The sequence below is a fragment of the Pundamilia nyererei genome, unplaced genomic scaffold (assembly GCF_000239375.1).
Source record: "Pundamilia nyererei isolate P.nyererei 1_Seehausen unplaced genomic scaffold, PunNye1.0 scaffold00034, whole genome shotgun sequence".
Lineage (NCBI taxonomy): Eukaryota > Metazoa > Chordata > Actinopteri > Cichliformes > Cichlidae > Pundamilia > Pundamilia nyererei.
In genome coordinates this window covers 3,075,068-3,091,867 of record NW_005187435.1, presented here as the reverse complement: position 1 = coordinate 3,091,867, position 16,800 = coordinate 3,075,068, and the positions used below count along the sequence as shown (strand labels likewise).

Sequence of the window (16,800 nt, the reverse complement as noted above, 5' to 3'; positions counted from 1 at the left end):
GGGGGGGAACCGTGCCACCCTCCTGGGAAGAGCTGAGTAGAGCCCCAAAGGAGAGGTCACCCCGCAGCTATGGAGCAGAGGCCAGAGGGGGTTGCAGTGGCACTTTGACAATTTTTGCATTTCTATAAAGGACAGTTCTGGAGCCAGAAATGAACATTTTGATTTGTTTTACAATAAAAACTAAAAAACAAAATCGATTTAGCTTGCTAAAAATTTGTATGACTTAAAATGGCTTTTGACCCCGTTAGTCACATTTCTTTCCCCGGACAACCTGGTCAGGATTTGTTTTTTCTCACATGTGGCACAAAACAGGAGACAGCCCACATTAGATGTGTTTCCACTAATAGAAACACATCTGTTATGTGATCCCTGGATAAAGTGTGATGCACAACGCAATATACACAACAGCAAATTGTTTTTCTGACATTTCACTGGATAATTAATTACCTCTATTTTTCTTATGAGCGGACAGTCAGACATCACACTGACTTTTCACTCAGAAACAGGTTAGAAACCATTTGATGTGCGATATGACTGCATCAGACAGTTTTGTTCTCCATCACCTATGTGAGGGGATGTATAGAAAAGGCCATGGCTGCAATTCATGTTTCAAATTTTTTTCATTCTACATATTTTGTGTTTTCCTCTATTTTCAGGCATTGACTACAAGCCTCCTGACTACAAGGAACGTGACTTCAGTGAGGCACCCAAGTTTACCACATCCCTGGCTGACCGGGCCACTACTGTTGGCTATAGCACCAAGCTGCTCTGCTCCGTCAGGGGATCCCCAAAAGTATAGTAACATCTCTCTCTATTTGCACTCTATTAGCACTTCAACAGCACCAATTGTAAGCTCTTGTTGGTCTCAAGACAACAGTAGTGTGCTTTTTAGTTTCAGTTCAGTCTACAGTCATTAACTTGATGGACCAAGTTACTGCTTGTAAGATAGATCACAGAGATCAATTGAAGCTTTTTTTTTATAAAACTTGCTTGATGAATCCACGTGAATTGTATTTACATTCTTGTAATTCTCTAATTCAGTTCATATATTCATAATACTAATATCAAAAGTTCACAGTGACCGCTGTCTTAAGGTGCTTTATACTGTGAGGTGGAGAGTGAACATCAGTGATCAGTCTCCTCTGCTTGCTTAAATACTTTTTAATACGTTTTTCTTCTCCCACTAAATATCACATTTTAAAAGGACAAGCGAAATAAAAATGCTCTATGTCAACACCTCAATCCAAATATCTACTACAGACAGGTATGAAAGCTATTTTATTGGCTACTTTCTGGTTGCAGTTTTGTTTGCAAATTATCGCCATATAAAAGTGTGGGGACGTACCCTTCTATTAAATTCTTCATACAGACTCTTACAGAAAGAAAGAAACATCACAATAATCGCAAGTAATGCTAAAAGGATAATAACTAGGTAAGAATCTTCGAAGTGCTGATCTCATGTAAAACCACACCCCAAATGTCCACCCGGGTTCATCATACTTCAGCACTGTAATTCACATTTATTATTAGGTCCCTGTTACTACTACCTGTTATTAACAAAATACAGAAGTTGAAGAATGTTTGCTTTGCTTAGATAATCGCTACATATGTAGAACCTCCGACACAGTTCTGGTCTTTAAAATATTAAAGTCTAAATGTGCATGCAGATTTGATTTTACCAGAGGTGCAAGCTAGCTAGACTGTTCCATAGGCACCTTCTTCCTTAAACATACGAAAGCTGCACCCATTAGCTCATTAGCTCACTGTCTCAGTCCTTTACCTCTTCTTTCATGTCTGCAATCCACTAGGTCACCAACAGGATGTAGGATAAATGGTACTAAGCACAATACGATGCAAAGAGGCCACCAGATATTTATTATCTTTTAATGCCACTAAACTCCCAAGCTGTGTGTGTACGTTGTTTCTGCTTCAGTCCCAAAGTCACAAATATGTCAACAATACTTCTGTTCATAGTCTTTGCAAGGTGTTTTGCTCTTTACATCCAGTTATACTGTATGAATCGGTTTTTCTACAGCCCAAGATTGAGTGGATGAAAAACCAGATGATTATTGGAGATGACCCCAAGTTCAGGCAGATCTGTGTCCAGGGTATCTGCTCCCTGGAGATCCGAAAGCCTGGCAACTTTGATGGAGGTGTGTACTCCTGCAGAGCCAAGAATGATCTGGGAGAGGCAACTGTCAGCTGCAAGCTGGAGGTCAAACGTAAGTCGGGATCTTAAAGCTGTACTAAAATCCGAGGTCTTTTGGATATGTGTAAAAACTCTATTTTAGCTGTAGGACTTGCTTTGCCAGTACCCAGTATCCTGAATATCACGTGTCTTTGTTATACAGAGCCAGTGATTGCAGATGCCGACAAGAAATAAGCTGACATCGTGACGCTCACAGGTGAGAAATCTGATTTATTTATTTTTTATACTTTGACACTTTATTTGCTCTCAGAATATCAGTACACCAAGTATACAACTTTGTCACAACACTTTTAACAGAACGGTAATATTTCGGGGTTAGCTTTGATTGTAGTGCTGTTGTAGCTGGACATTTGTGTCAAAGCAATTAAATAAGATCCATTGGATAGGTTGATCTATGTGTGTCTTCACCAGCTGCCTAAATGACTTGGTGTCCATACTTGGAGAGAACTAAACTTGGAAAACATGGCCACTGCCACTGAAATGCTCCAATCAGTAGCACCCATAAATTAAAACTGTAATGACTCCCCATGCACTCAGTTTGGAGACTTAATCACATTTCATCAACTCAGCAGAAGTAGCTGCAGTAGCTTCCTACAGGAGCATTTTATTTGTAGGTCACTTCTTAACACTTAAACAGTACAACACATTAAAAAAATATAAGAAAATTATTTATGTGTGCTTTGTTTCAAATCACTGCTGTTTTTGCAGCTTAATTTATTCCTTAGCATATGTTTTTGCTATTTGTTCAACTGATCCAATCCCAAATTAGACTCAGAAGGAAAGGGGCCTTTGCAGTCTCAGGTGCCTGACAGTGTTTCTAAAATGGTCATCCACACTGATAAAAAAAACAACTTTTGTAGTTTAAATAATGTCTTTGTTTCCCTGCAGGAAGGTGCTGGATTCCTGGAAGAACATGTATATATGGCTGGTGACCACACTGCCTAATGGATGTAGACTGATCTATCGCCAAGCGCTAACAAATATTATGATAAACAATGAATTATGATAAAAAATAATTACAATTAAATATTAAATATCATCAGTATCGCTACAACTGCATTTTTAAGTCCGTATCCTTGCCCACAATCAGCTTTTCCCCCAACAACACAGTCTATGGTAACTAAATTATGAATTTGTCAGACACTGTTTTTTCCTATTTTATCATCTAACACCAAGAATTTTGCAGGATGGATCTTCTGTTCCTCGTAGGAGAACTACATGTAACATCAATGAGTTTATACCAATAAACTATTTAATTTCTGGTTTTATTTTTTCAATACATTGTTTTCTGTAAATTGTAACCACTGCCATGTAATGGCTTCTATTGTGTACAGCAGTTTAAATAAAAACTTAATATTGTGCTATGATAATCTGTAAAAGCTCTATGGAGGGAAAAAATAAAGCAGGGATCATACATGGAGTACACTTATGGTGTTATATATTTATATAGATTGCAATTGTTTACGTTGATAAAACAAGCTATGCTTGCTGAGGGTTTTAGAATATAGTTACACTTCATTTTTTAGGCCTGTTGGTACTGATTTACTTTATTTACTAATTAAGTGTGCTACTAATTTGAGCAAAAATAAAGAATTCAGTTGCTCCAAATACAAATAATGGATTCCATGTAATTGTACACAAAGTCTTTGAGCAGGTTAGGTAAGCCAAACACATTTAAAAATGCTGTTTTTAAAATTCAATACTACCTGAAAGATAAATACAGGTTTAAACTCAGTTTTGAAATTCATATTTTCTTTATAATTTTTTTCCATATCCACACATTTATCTAATACCTTTCCTTTTCAATGTCAATACTGCTACTGAGTATATGAGGCTTCTGGATGAAGTCCAGTAAGAAACTGGAGACAGCAGTGTTGTTCATGTGACTCTTACAGACCCAAAAGTACTACAGCATGCCAGAACGTCCATAATAATAATACCAGTGTATAATACTGAACTTGTAACTATTTGATCTTGAAGTCATTGGCATAGTGATACAGTACCAGGCAGGATGCCAGAGATATCCAGGTTACAGAGACGCATGGGTTCACACACAGGCTGACAAAATTAGCCCTAGTGCTCCATCTCCCATGGGTTATTTTAGGGATCAGTAGCTCAGCTGGCAAAATGTGCTTTTAAGTCACAGTAGCCAACTGATATAAAATTTTTAAAAAGGAACGAATAAATAAAATTATTCTGGTGGCAAAGTAATAAAAAAGGGAAAAGTGTTCAAAACCTACATCTTAATGAGTGACCCAGCTAAAAAAGAAAAGGCAGCTTTTTTCAGATTATTTGAGTGTGGCGCCCTCTAGTGCTTCAATTAAGTAATGACATCTAGAGGAACTAGAAATAAAAGGATAGACTGTCAAATGAAAACTATATTCATAAGTCACAATAAAACCCGCAAACATGACTTTTAGAGGTCAACAAAGATCAACACAATCAAGTGTAATTTATATGTCTTTAAATAGATAGGCTCCACTGTTTCCTGACATTTTAAGGTACTTGCTTAATTTGCATAGTGCAGCTTTAACCTGTGGGCTATGAGCCATAATGGGTCTCAAGCCTACTTCTAGCTGTTCCCTGGATGCTGACATGCCGCAATAGGGTCATGGAGCAAGAGACTTCCTGTCTAATTTAGATCCTGCACTGAAAAGGTTTCCAGCTCCCAATGAAAGGCGTCATTATATCACAGATGGACTGTGTAAAAACATGCATTAAATAATATATTATATCCACCAAAAAATATATTAATAGTAGAGTGAGGATTACGGGGTTTTTTTCTACTTTGAGATCAAAACATTGCTGTAAGGCAAAAAATATATACTGCAGATATCCAGAAATTCTGTTAAAAAATTGTTAATGTAGTTTTTGGATATATTCCAAATAGCAGAAAGAACTCCCTAGAAGAAAGAGATCCGTGGACAGCAGCCATCTGTCTCAAACAGTTACTCTGAGTGAGTGGAGGGAGCATTGAGGGAAACCACAAGGAAAAGCACTGGATATGTTGGTGAGGCCAGCAACTGCAGACCAAAAATGTGTGGTTACAAAGATACCTGTAGAAAGGTAGCAGGGAGACGTTTGGTTCAAAGCACAGCTGTTCATCCTCATAGTGCAGCTAACATCATTGTATTCTTTGTCTCGTTTCACTATTACATCTTCATTTTATATGTGAGCCTCATTAGACTCCCTGCTTCACCTTTATGAAACCAGACCTTCACAGCTGCTTCAGGCACATATTCTGCCTCTAATCTCCATGTTGAATTACCACTGTGCCTCCCTTTCATCTATTCCAATTTATTGCTATAACGTTCAGCAGGAGGCAATCACCAAATATCTTCTGGCTGAATAATTGGATTCTATCAAAACTTTTTTTTCTCCATCATCCTCCCCTCTGATCAAGAATAGGAGCAAATCAGCACAGCAGAATGTAAAGTTCATAAAAAAACCTGGATGCTTCAGTGATGCAGCATCTGTGACACATCTTGCGGTGTTGCTCTAATTGTGGGTAATGCGCCGAGCACTGCCCGGTCACTGCTACAGGATGTCAAGGGTAACGCCAAAGGCAACGAAATGGTGCGTCGCTCTTGAAGGGTAGCCTGACTGCCATTTGCTGCAGAGTTTTGGCTATGGTCCCAGAAGGTTTAATAAGCGTAATGGTGAAACTGGCCGTCACAACAGTGTCCTGTCGTTGCTTTTCATTAACAAATGTTGCACCAGTAAATCAGCTGGATAGACTGTCTGAGCACACTTTTCATTTGCCAAAGATTTAGGCTGTTAAGGAGGAATGAGAAGTGGATACTGTTATGCGCAAACAAACACATTCCTCCTCATTTCTTTTAAACATTTACAGGTACTGTTTGGGGAAATTGGTGCCTCTGGAAATTGTGTATTTTTATGCTTCTCCCCGACCACACAGTACATGGATTTTTCTGGAGGAAACTGCAGAGGAAGGCTGTCCAGCTACCATGTTTCAAATTAAGATGGCAGAATGAGATTTCATTTAGTCAGTTTCATTATTTTAAAACCAAGATACTAAATAGATATGTGAAAAGTAAAAAAAAGAAAAGAAAAACAAAAAAACAGCCGTCTTAAAGCTTATGGTATATCACAAAACCTTAAAGAGATGGCCAGTAGACAAGTATACAGTAATATGCTGTCAAACCAAACTAGACATTTCTCTGCTGGCATCCTGCTGCATTAAAGCTCTACATATATCACCTTGACTCACTGACCTTTGCACTTTTTGTTGTTGAATACTATCTCCCATGTGAATGACACAGTTATGTGTCTCATCCTACTTTCTAAATTATTTACCAGTTACATGTTGGGTGCTTCTGTAGAGTGGGTGAACTACTTTGCCATTTCTGCTTCACATTAACTGCTTCAGAAAAAAAACAACAAACTTCCCATCTGTGTTCTGCTTGCCTCTATACTGCAGCAAAAACAGCCCAAGTCACTCCCCCTCTCCCATCCTCTCTCTCCCTTTCACCTCCTCCCCCTTTTCCTCTATCCTCTCCGCTCACACCTCACTGCACTCAGGTCCCCATACAGTTCCTGCAGCAGGGAGGTACAGCACCTTAAATCGAGCTCTGTTTTGAGAGGCACTGCAGACTGCTGGTTTCCACGTTCACCCTTCTTTTCATCACTCATCGATCCCCCTGTTTTTATACTCCCTCCTGCTCCTCTCTTTGTCCCCCCCTTTCTGGTTTTCCTCCTGCGTCTAATTCTCAAAGCTCAGCAGTCCCTGTCTGCTTGTACTGAGGGAAAAAGTGATAGAGTGAGGAAGAAAAGAGGAGGAGCACAGCTATTAGTGTGCCAAAGAAAATCTAGACCCCTCCCTATCCAACTGATGACGAGGAGAGGTTTTATTGAGTTGCTCCTTAGCCAATGAGCATGCAGTGCCGGGAAATACAGCAGTGGACCTGCACCGGCTCTGATGCTTGTGCTTATTTCACTGTGTTAGAACAATGTTAATGAGTGTATCCTCTCCTCCCTGCCCGATCTGAGCACGCATTAGCAACAAACTGAGTCTCGTTTATGTGTGACTTCTAGGACAGAAACCTCCCCAGGTGACACTGGGACCTGCTACTACTTTTTTTTCTTTTTTTGCAATGTATTTCAAGGGTGGGATGAGTCAAAGGGCAGACTATTAAGACTTCTCTCATCTCTTTAAGAACATATCTGACCCTGTTTTCCACTCTCCTTGGTTAGGAGACATCTCTCTGCAAGGTAAGCTGCATTTTCCCTCTATGTCCAAGCATTCTGTTACTGGTTCTTTTGCTGTGTGGCAAGTTGTCACAGAGGCACCTAGCCTCATTACACACATCCTGGATGAATGTAGAAAAAAAAAAGCCCTGCACAGAGAAAAAGAGAGAATAAATGGCTCAGGGGTAATTAGAGCAGACAGTCTTAGCACTTCTCCTTTTAATGCAGGGTCTCGTATTAGAGAATCTGCTATAGTGGAACTTTTAAAGCATGCCAGTAAGTCCCTTAATGACTGGTGCGTAGCATCATGTAGCGCTGCAGTATAATGTTACATAATAAACAAAGCACGTATGAGTGAGATAGAACTTGAGAACTGAATTTTATTTCACTGTTAAACAAATATTAATTGACTTTCATTGGCTGATTATGACAAAGATGATTATAAACTGATTAACAGTGAGCGACGATTGATTTTTAGTGCACAAACATTAAATTGGTATATGTAACAGATTTTCATTTGTTTCATTTTTTTCATTTTCTCACTGTTTTGTTTTTGTTTCTGTTATTTTATTGGTTTGTTTTAGTGTGCGAATGCTCTATAGGGATGATGGTACTCAGTTTAATGTTATACAGTAAAGATACACTGGGAGTGTGTGCAAAGTCAAATTTGCTGAGCCAGCAAGAGTGAAGGGCCCACATAGAGTCTGCAGAGCTCAGTGTTTCAAATGAATCTGAGTCATCTTATTAGTACTTAGATTGGTGAATTTAAGTACTCCATTGCAGCCTTTTCTTTAAAAAAGATTAGATTTGCTTGGCTGAAGGTGATTGAAGGTAAAGCTCTCTGCATTACAGCCTCTGATGGATACTGAGTTGGGAGGCACATTCTTCATGTTAAGCCCCATATCTCATCTCCAATATCTGTTTTTTCTGTTTTCTTTTTTAGTTTCTAATCAATTAAAAGTGACTCACGTTTTGCTGCAGAAGAGGGGGATACTCTCTTTTGCATCGTTTGTTCCTGGGCTGATTATGATGCAAAGGTGTGAACAGGTCAGGTGATGCTGTAGTCTCTTTACTCCCCAGGGATATTATGAGTACATGACAGGAACACTCCTCAGAGTGTGTGCCAAATGAGGATTTTCTTTATGCATTAGCAGAGATGAATCAGTGCATGTGCAGGTGCAATATGTTAGCAGCTGCATACATATGGCGCATTTTGTGCTGCAATAGATGCTTAACAGAGTAACATCTTGTTTTTTGTTTGGTGATTTTTTAAAAACATGTAAACAGTATACCGAAAGCTGCATGAAACAAAATCAAGCAAAATGTCACATTAACATTTGCTGATTAACTGTACATATCTTAAAAGCAGTGGAAGACGTGTACTCTTGTTTAATCCTAAGCATTCTCAATAAAATATGCATTACTTTTTATCCAGTTTCCTTAATGAAACCTCAATAACAACACTAAATATATTTCTGATTACACAGAATTTATACACCATGTAAAATAAAAATATACTCACATATAGTTTTTGCAACTTTATGACTTTACAGCCACACATCAATGCTGATTGCAAAATCTGAATAAACCTGGAAAACTAAATCTTGTAACTTTTCATCCCAAGAAGTCTGTTTTTAATTTACTCTTTCAATATCAACTCCATTGATTTAAATCTGCACATGCATATTTCTGCTTTCATAATCATAATAACATTATTTTAGTTTTATTCAAATTGCATGATGCTTTTAAGGTGTATTTTGTAGACCCTTTGTTATCCATGGACATTACATTTATATGCACCACTGACATCACATGTCATTTTTTTTCTATTCTCATCTTATTTCCACCCAGCTCTGTCATTCCATTGTTTTAAAAGCATTTAGACATTTATCTCTTACACACCTGCATTGTTATTTTTTCTGTTCAGTTTATTAATTGTACAGTTCTTATCATAAACTATAAAAACTGGAAGATGGTCAATGATTTCATTTACCAGTTATCAAATATCAGCTATGCCAGTTAAAAGCTCTATCTTCATATATCATGGATGCATATATATCAGTACTGTGGCCTAACAGAGTCTAGAGTTCTCCTTCATCTTCTTTTAAATAAACACAAATGACTAAATGTTGATTTATTTGCTTTCTCATATATTTTATACATCTCATCTGTAGGACTTTAAGATGGTCCAGATCAAGTTGCTATGGTGACTAATCAAAAAAGAGTGACAGATTTTGAGATGAACAACAAGACTCCAAAGTTGTACGACACATTAAAAAAATGGTTCAACTACATCAGTTGAGTCATTTCTAAAATGTCTAAAGAATCTTTGGACTATGAGAAGAAGAGGATAACATCAGTGTGTATTGTTTTGCACTGCACAGTTTTTGTTGCTGAAGTTGCAAAGAAGCTGCATACAAAGAGGACACACAAGGACTCGGTGTGTTGTGATGAAATCAGTATGGCATTTCACTGGGGGGGTGTCCAGTTGTAATTTGACGGACGTAACGTATCTATTAAATGGTTAAGTGTTCAGTGTGATTTCCTAGTGACAGTGTTTTGATCTGTTTTTTGTTTGAATATCAAATCAGTCTTACAGAATTTATCATAATTTCACACAAAATGAGGTAGCCCACTGGCATTTGTTGTTCCCAATAACATGTATCACAACAATGTTGGTTATTGTTTTAATTTTTCCCAGAGTATCACATGGGCTCCAACTTTGCAGATTAGTATGAAATGTTTGTCCTCAGTTATTGGATTACTATGGCATTCAAGTTGGCACCATCATGAGGAAAAGATCTACACTGTCCAAAATTTACTTTGTGACTAATTACTATAAATCCACCAAATATTAGAACGCAACTATCCTACTGATGGTTTCCTTTGAGGCCTTGTCTCACATTTTAATGCTGATAGCAAATGGGATGCTAACCATGTAATTATGAACATTTCTGATAAATTTTGTCTTTGCAGTTCGTAGACTAAGTGATTTGCAATAAATAAATATATGATAGCTAAAAGTAATGCCATGACTTTTTCATGTCAGTATGCTGATGTTAGCATTAAGTTCCCAGCTGCTGTTAACATAGTTTTATTGGCCCATTTCCACTCTTACCCGTACACACTCTTCCTCCACCACATTAAGTGCTTTTCAGGCCAAATAGCCTCAAATTAAAGTGTGATATGAAGCACTCCAAGAGCAGGTCTGCACCAATGGAAACTTATCAACCAGACTCAGTTAAGGAGTAGCATTAATTGTCCAAACAAAATAGAAATTTTCTATAGGTTGGTAAATGGTTTTAAAAATTGCTTCATGCTTTATTCATTTTTAAATGTTTTTATTATGCTAATAATAACGAACATGAAAGAAAAAAAATAATTAAAAAGCTGCAGCATTAAAAAAAATATAGCCTGTCTGAATATAACTGGAACAGAATTTTTTCTTTTTTAGAATAGTTTAACATGATCTTAATTTTGCTGTATCCTAACTGGAGCTCCATTAGAGAAAGGTTGTGGAATCTTAAAACATGCTTCTATATTTCTGCCTTATCTCTTAATTCAGAGGACTCTTTATAAGACACAACTCCACATGGAATTACAATTATCATACAGTGGGAGGTTGTAGGGGAATTAAAATATCCTTAATTAAATATATTAAAATATTAAAATAATATGGTTTTAAATTTGCACGTTTTTTAATTAATTTTTTTTATTCGAATGACCCTACTGGTCTATAACCAAATAAACCAAACAAACCGTATTTTGCTGCATGCCATAGCAACCTAATGACTGAGTAAAAGTGAAATTACCTAAACCAGAATATCACTAATATTGTATTCCTGATTATAGACAGTTGTTTGTAGTCAGCTCCTGATACTCTGAGTTTCCACATTACATTTCCAGGTTTGCATGCCTGGGGCACTTCTGCTGCTTGATGGTTCATGAAATGGGAGGCTGTTCTGCAGTCTATAATCCCCCTCCTGTCAACCTATATCCTCATTCACAGCCTGTCAGGTGCATCAGTGTACATGAAGCACACTCAGAATGATGTTTTTCATTTACAGATAGCAACGTTTGTGTGTGTGTGTGCACATGGACCATTTACTGGTACAGTGAATATAAAGAGTGCCATGTCACAGCATGACATTTGATGATTTTTTTCACGTTGATAGGCAGCATTTTCACAGCATTTAAGAGGAATGAGAGGAATGTTGTTGCTGTAGTTTTGCTGTGAAAGCTGCTGAATTAGTGTCTTTGCTGGTGCTGGAGTATATTTCCAGTTGAATTCCATCAGTTTAACAGATAACTGCTCAGGGATAATAGGCGAATGACTGGTCTGTAAGGATCTGTTCTGTGTGTCAATACACAGCGCCAATACTGAATCTGACTTCTTTTGCTTGAACTGCTTTCAGTCCGCTGGCAACACAGTCAAGAATACATCAGCTTCTTGTGGTCAGTTTAGGCGCTCAAATCAAGCTAAGCCAATCGATGCAGTAACAATGTGGAATACTGCAAGGAATGCAAAAAAGTAGCTCACAGCAGGGCATCCTTTTGTCAAACAAGATATTTATTATTTTTACTGCATTTACTATGGTCTGCTGGTCATTCAGTCTTACACTGGCCAGATGCAAAAGTCTGGAGCATTGCTGGAGCATTACCTCTAATACATCTATTACACCAAATATCTGATCATGCGAAAAAAACAGAACAATAAAAATGATCCTCATGTCTTTCCACATATTGAGGCAGAGTGCAGACCTGTTTGTGAGGATTTGCTGATGAGAATTTTTTTTAATGATGCCAGTTTGTCTTATCCTCTCTCAGCATCAAACCCTTGACAGATCTGGAAATTTGGTGGAGCAGAAAATGGGGGATGTTAAGATTGATATATGATGGTCTTTAAAGATAGTCAGATCTTTTAGATTTTAGCAGACTTATATATCCTGTAAATATCGTCCTGCAAAAATGGAAGCTCTGTTATGTATGTTTTTGAGGAAGAATAAGTGGGGAAATTATTGCTCTTTGTTTAATTAGCGAGAGTCTACAATGAAATCTGATGTAAAATGGTTTTGAGGCTAGAGGAAATGTAGAGAAGTCAGATGGATCATATAATTAGCTGCTTACTGAACTAGTGCTCCTCCTGGCTTCTCTTTACTCAGCACTGATTTGTCTTGTTGTCCCAGATCTATGCATTTGGACAACTCATCCTTCACTGGTGGTGGTGTGGTGTATTGTCTCTCTTTTTCCTTCTTTCTTAGTCTCTAAATGACGTGCCCCTCCTCCCTTCTATTCACAGCCTATATGTACTAGCGTAAAGTGCAGCATTTGATCCAGCTTAAACAATCTTAAATCTCAAACAATTGGAGCTAGAGATTGTGTGCTTGTTAGTTGTGATGATGGTCTCAGTTTTCCTTATGTACACACTGAATCTTTGTGCATGGCACTTAAGCAATGAGAACTTACAGATCCAGTCTTAGATGGGCCGGACTTCCATCTAAAACACACGAGTCCTGTCTTGTATTCAACCATGTCCATGGACTTTTATTTTTGACTTTCTGTTTCCACTCAATATTTGTTCCAGTTAAAGACACCAAAATGACCCAGTTGAGTTTAGAAAATGTTTACAATGTAGATGCTAATACAAACTTTTTCTGTAACAGTCTCCTTCATTGTTTTCTTTAACACAATGAAAAGTTACATAAGGGCGACCACACCAACAGAAAACATTCAACTATGATTTTAATTTCTCCACAAGATTACACGCAGGCCCTCTATGGTTGGTTTCACACTGGACCAGCTGGAGGGCGGCTCAGCTGTGATCTGGTACTATGTTGTTAGCTGTACCTGACTTAAAATTCCCAAAAAAAGCAGATAAAGACAGATGTGTTGAAAAGGATCTAAAACACAGACCAGAGAATATGGCCAGCAAGGCTACAGATTATGACCACGTTGTCAATATTTGTACTATACTTGATTAATACCAGTTTTATATTGGCTTGCACAAAGAAGAGTGTTGGGATGTTGTCACTTTTAGGTGTGAGACTATTTTTTGAATGAAAAAACATACAAACAAGCAACTGAGTGCAAAACTTGCTGCTATGAGCTTTATAAAATTTCCAGAATATCATCAAAGACAAAAATAACTATAACAGTAGAAATACTATCCACCTGACTTATCTGATATATAAAAACTAACTTCTATATAAACCTATCAACTGAGTTGAAATATGCTCCTGAAACCCATTAAACTCTACTCTGCAATCTGTATCATGTAGCTTCCTTGTTTTCTAACTTCTTTAAAGAAAATAATCTATATTTTCTTTAAATGGCTTAAACTTACAAATGATTACATTTCATTATAACTAGGACATTAATTGTAGATACAGCAATACTCTGTACTTTAAGTCTTCTATTTATTGTCCCCCACTGGGTATAATGGAGAGATGTTAAATTTAGATCATTTAATTTGGATCTTTACTGGGGCATTCTTTATCATTTGCCACGTAGCATTTGTCACCACCAGTTTTTCCATTATTTATTTATATTCTTACTTTTGAACTGAAAACGGCTTCCTGTTGCAGCTGTAACAATGCTGTAAAAGTGGTGAAAGAAGAGAAAAAGTTGCAGAAAGTTAAGAAAAGAAATGCTGCAGACTCTGGTGATAATTTTCAAAGTCTGTGAAATGTGAAAAGGCTTTTCAGTGACCCCTTTTATATTGTCACAGAGTTGTTTTTTTATTTTATTTTATTTTATTCATATTTACAGTTCAATATATGCTTAAAGTTCAGGTAAAACATGTCAGGTAAAAAATGGAGATAGTGGGTTTATTGACACCTTTACTGACCTTAACCATATTAGTGTCTGTAAAAGTATTATCAGTCAGAATTTCAATCATAATGCATTATCTACTCACAGTGGACACCATCAAAACAAAAGAAAGGAACTCAAAAGAACTAAAAAAAAAAGTATATTACTTAAATGTTTAATAGACAAACTTCCATAACAAGGCTTTACAAATTGCCCCCCAACTGAAGATCTGCAATCCTTTTTTTGCCTATCATTTTTCTTTTATCCCCCAATAACTTCCCATCACAGAGAAATAGTCTGTGGGCGTGGTAGTTGCAGTAGTTTGCCTGTAAGCTAATATACATGGATGCACACAGGGGAAATTTAGTGGAAAGATGCTTTGTGGTTAATAGCTTCTGTTAGCTTTGCCCATGTGAATAGAATTATTTTCCACTTGTAAGTGGATGGTAATATACTGCATTATAAAATGTGCCTTCTATTTATTCCGGACAGCCAAACTTGAAGTTTGATTTTGTTTGGCTGTTGCTGTTTAATCATTCAAAGGACACGTATGTCTGTGAAGGTTCTCAGTCATCCAGGTCATTGTAGTCTAAGGAGCGTAGAAAAAGAAAAGCGTCTGGACTTCTTTAACCTCCTAAGACTCTTTCATGGTATGCATTTTTAATTTTTCTTTGCTATTTTGGTTGATTGCGACCTGATGAATTTAAAAACAAAGAATTGCCAGATTTGTTTTTTTTTTTACCAAATTTTTGTTTCTGAGAAAAATTAGATCCACATATGAGGACATTCATTTTAAATTTTGATAGAACAGTGGCAGTATAATGCCCTTGTAAACGTATATCAGGCCCTTGTAGAGGAAAAAATAAGTGTTTTGGTCCAGACATCCCAAAAATGTGATGTCCACATATGTGGACGCCAGATCCTAGGAGGTTAAACTTTAAACTCAAAGAAGTCCAGACGCTTTTCTTTTTCCAAGCTCCTTAGACTACGATGACCTGGATGACTGAGAACCTTCACAGACATATTGCCGTGCACTTTGGGAAGAAGTCAAAGGACACACACATTTTTCCCAGAGATCAATTAGCTGTCCTCTCATTCAGCACCTTTATACCACACATATCCAATATTGTTTGTTTTAATTGCTCCCATGCTGAATTTACTGTGCCGACATTTCTTTCATTAGAGCAAAAATAAACAAGTGGACATTTATTAATCACTGCTGAAAAAGTTGTTGTCCAGTGGGTGACCAGAAAGACTCCCAAGACATTTTTAAAAGCCCCAATAGAAAAGAAATCATAATAAAATAAAATAAAAATAATAAAATGAGTCATGGCTGAATTTTTCTCAGCTATATCAGATTCTGTGTCCTGTTAAAGTGTACACTCACTTTATCATGAAAATTTCACTATCACAGTTTGAACATTTGAAGAAAGTGGTTATTATTAATCTTAATAGTTATGAGAACTGAAAATGCCTGCTGTGAAAATGTGCTGTTCTGATAACTTTGTACATAGATAAAAACAAAACAGAGCCATTCTAGAAATTGGTACAGTCTTTGTGTTGTTTTCAGTCCTCCATTGTCAGTGTCCCCAAATCCACAAGAAACGTGTGGATCTGCCTTTGTTTGTGCCACATTTTATCGTACTGCTAGAAAATGCCAAGTACTTAGATCCTCCACAAATGTCAAATATGTATATGAAGCACAGGTGTAATTTATAATGTTTATGATGGCTGCTTTCCAGGAAATTGTGTTTGCAATCTATTGACTGCAAATAAATACTATGACTTGAACGTTCAAGCCAAAAAGGGGAAAACATGTTAAAGTATTTTGCAGATGGTCTTCTACTTGTTCTCTCTGTCTGCAAAGTTTGTAAAATCAGCTCAAGTGATTTCACTGGAGTGATGGAATACACACTGATATACTCTGTGCCATCTTTGCTTGATTATCATGACCTGCATTGCCATATGTAAGAAAATCAGTAAGTAAAGTCTAGAGACTCACAGTCCACTCATTTTCTCTTACACTTCCTAATCTATTCTCACTTCTGCATTGGCATGGAGAAACAGGGCTTAATCTTTATCACATTATAGTCAGGTTTTCCACATCTCTCTGTGTGTGTATCTCAAACTTTTATTATTCTTGTTAGAACATGGTGTTAGCTGGACCTGCTGCCTATATGTGAAGCAGAGGAAAAATCAGCATGAATGAATCAAGGGGACCTTAAAATGTAAATGAGTTATTGTTAGACCTAGTCTTGTTCTCATGCTATATGTCAAAGTCAAAATGTCTGTCATAAACAGGGTCTGTACGAGTTGTGACGGCTGTGTAAATGGCCTGTATTTATATAGCGCTTTACTAGTCCCTAAGGACCCCAAAGCACTTTACATATCCAGTCATCCACCCATTCACACACTGGTTAGCTACATTGTAGCCACTGCCACCCTGGGGCGCACAGACAGAGGCGAGGCTGCCAGACACTGGCGCCACTGGGCCCTCTGACCACCACCAGTAGGCAACGGGTGAAGTGTCTTGCCCAAGGACACAACGACCGAGACTGTCCAAGCCGGGGCTC

General features: G+C 37.4%; 2 protein-coding genes across 3 annotated transcripts in view; both read left to right on the top strand.

The window, feature by feature from the left end:
- The window catches only part of mybphb (myosin binding protein Hb), a 13,540-nt gene extending 9,911 nt beyond the window's left edge, over positions 1-3,629 (top strand). Inside the window, exons 9-12 of the mRNA XM_005729766.2 lie at positions 657-793; positions 2,036-2,222; positions 2,352-2,405; positions 3,098-3,629. Of these exons, the coding sequence (XP_005729823.1) occupies positions 657-793; positions 2,036-2,222; positions 2,352-2,383 (356 nt within the window). The 3' untranslated portion in view covers positions 2,384-2,405; positions 3,098-3,629. The remainder of the gene's footprint in view (positions 1-656; positions 794-2,035; positions 2,223-2,351; positions 2,406-3,097) is intronic.
- Positions 3,630-7,122: 3,493 nt separating this feature from the next.
- syt2b (synaptotagmin IIb) overlaps positions 7,123-16,800 on the top strand; it is a 29,618-nt gene continuing 19,940 nt past the window's right edge. For both annotated transcript variants that reach the window (XM_005729765.1, XM_005729763.1), the window contains exon 1: positions 7,123-7,441. The gene's annotated coding sequence lies outside the window, so the exon portion shown is untranslated. The remainder of the gene's footprint in view (positions 7,442-16,800) is intronic.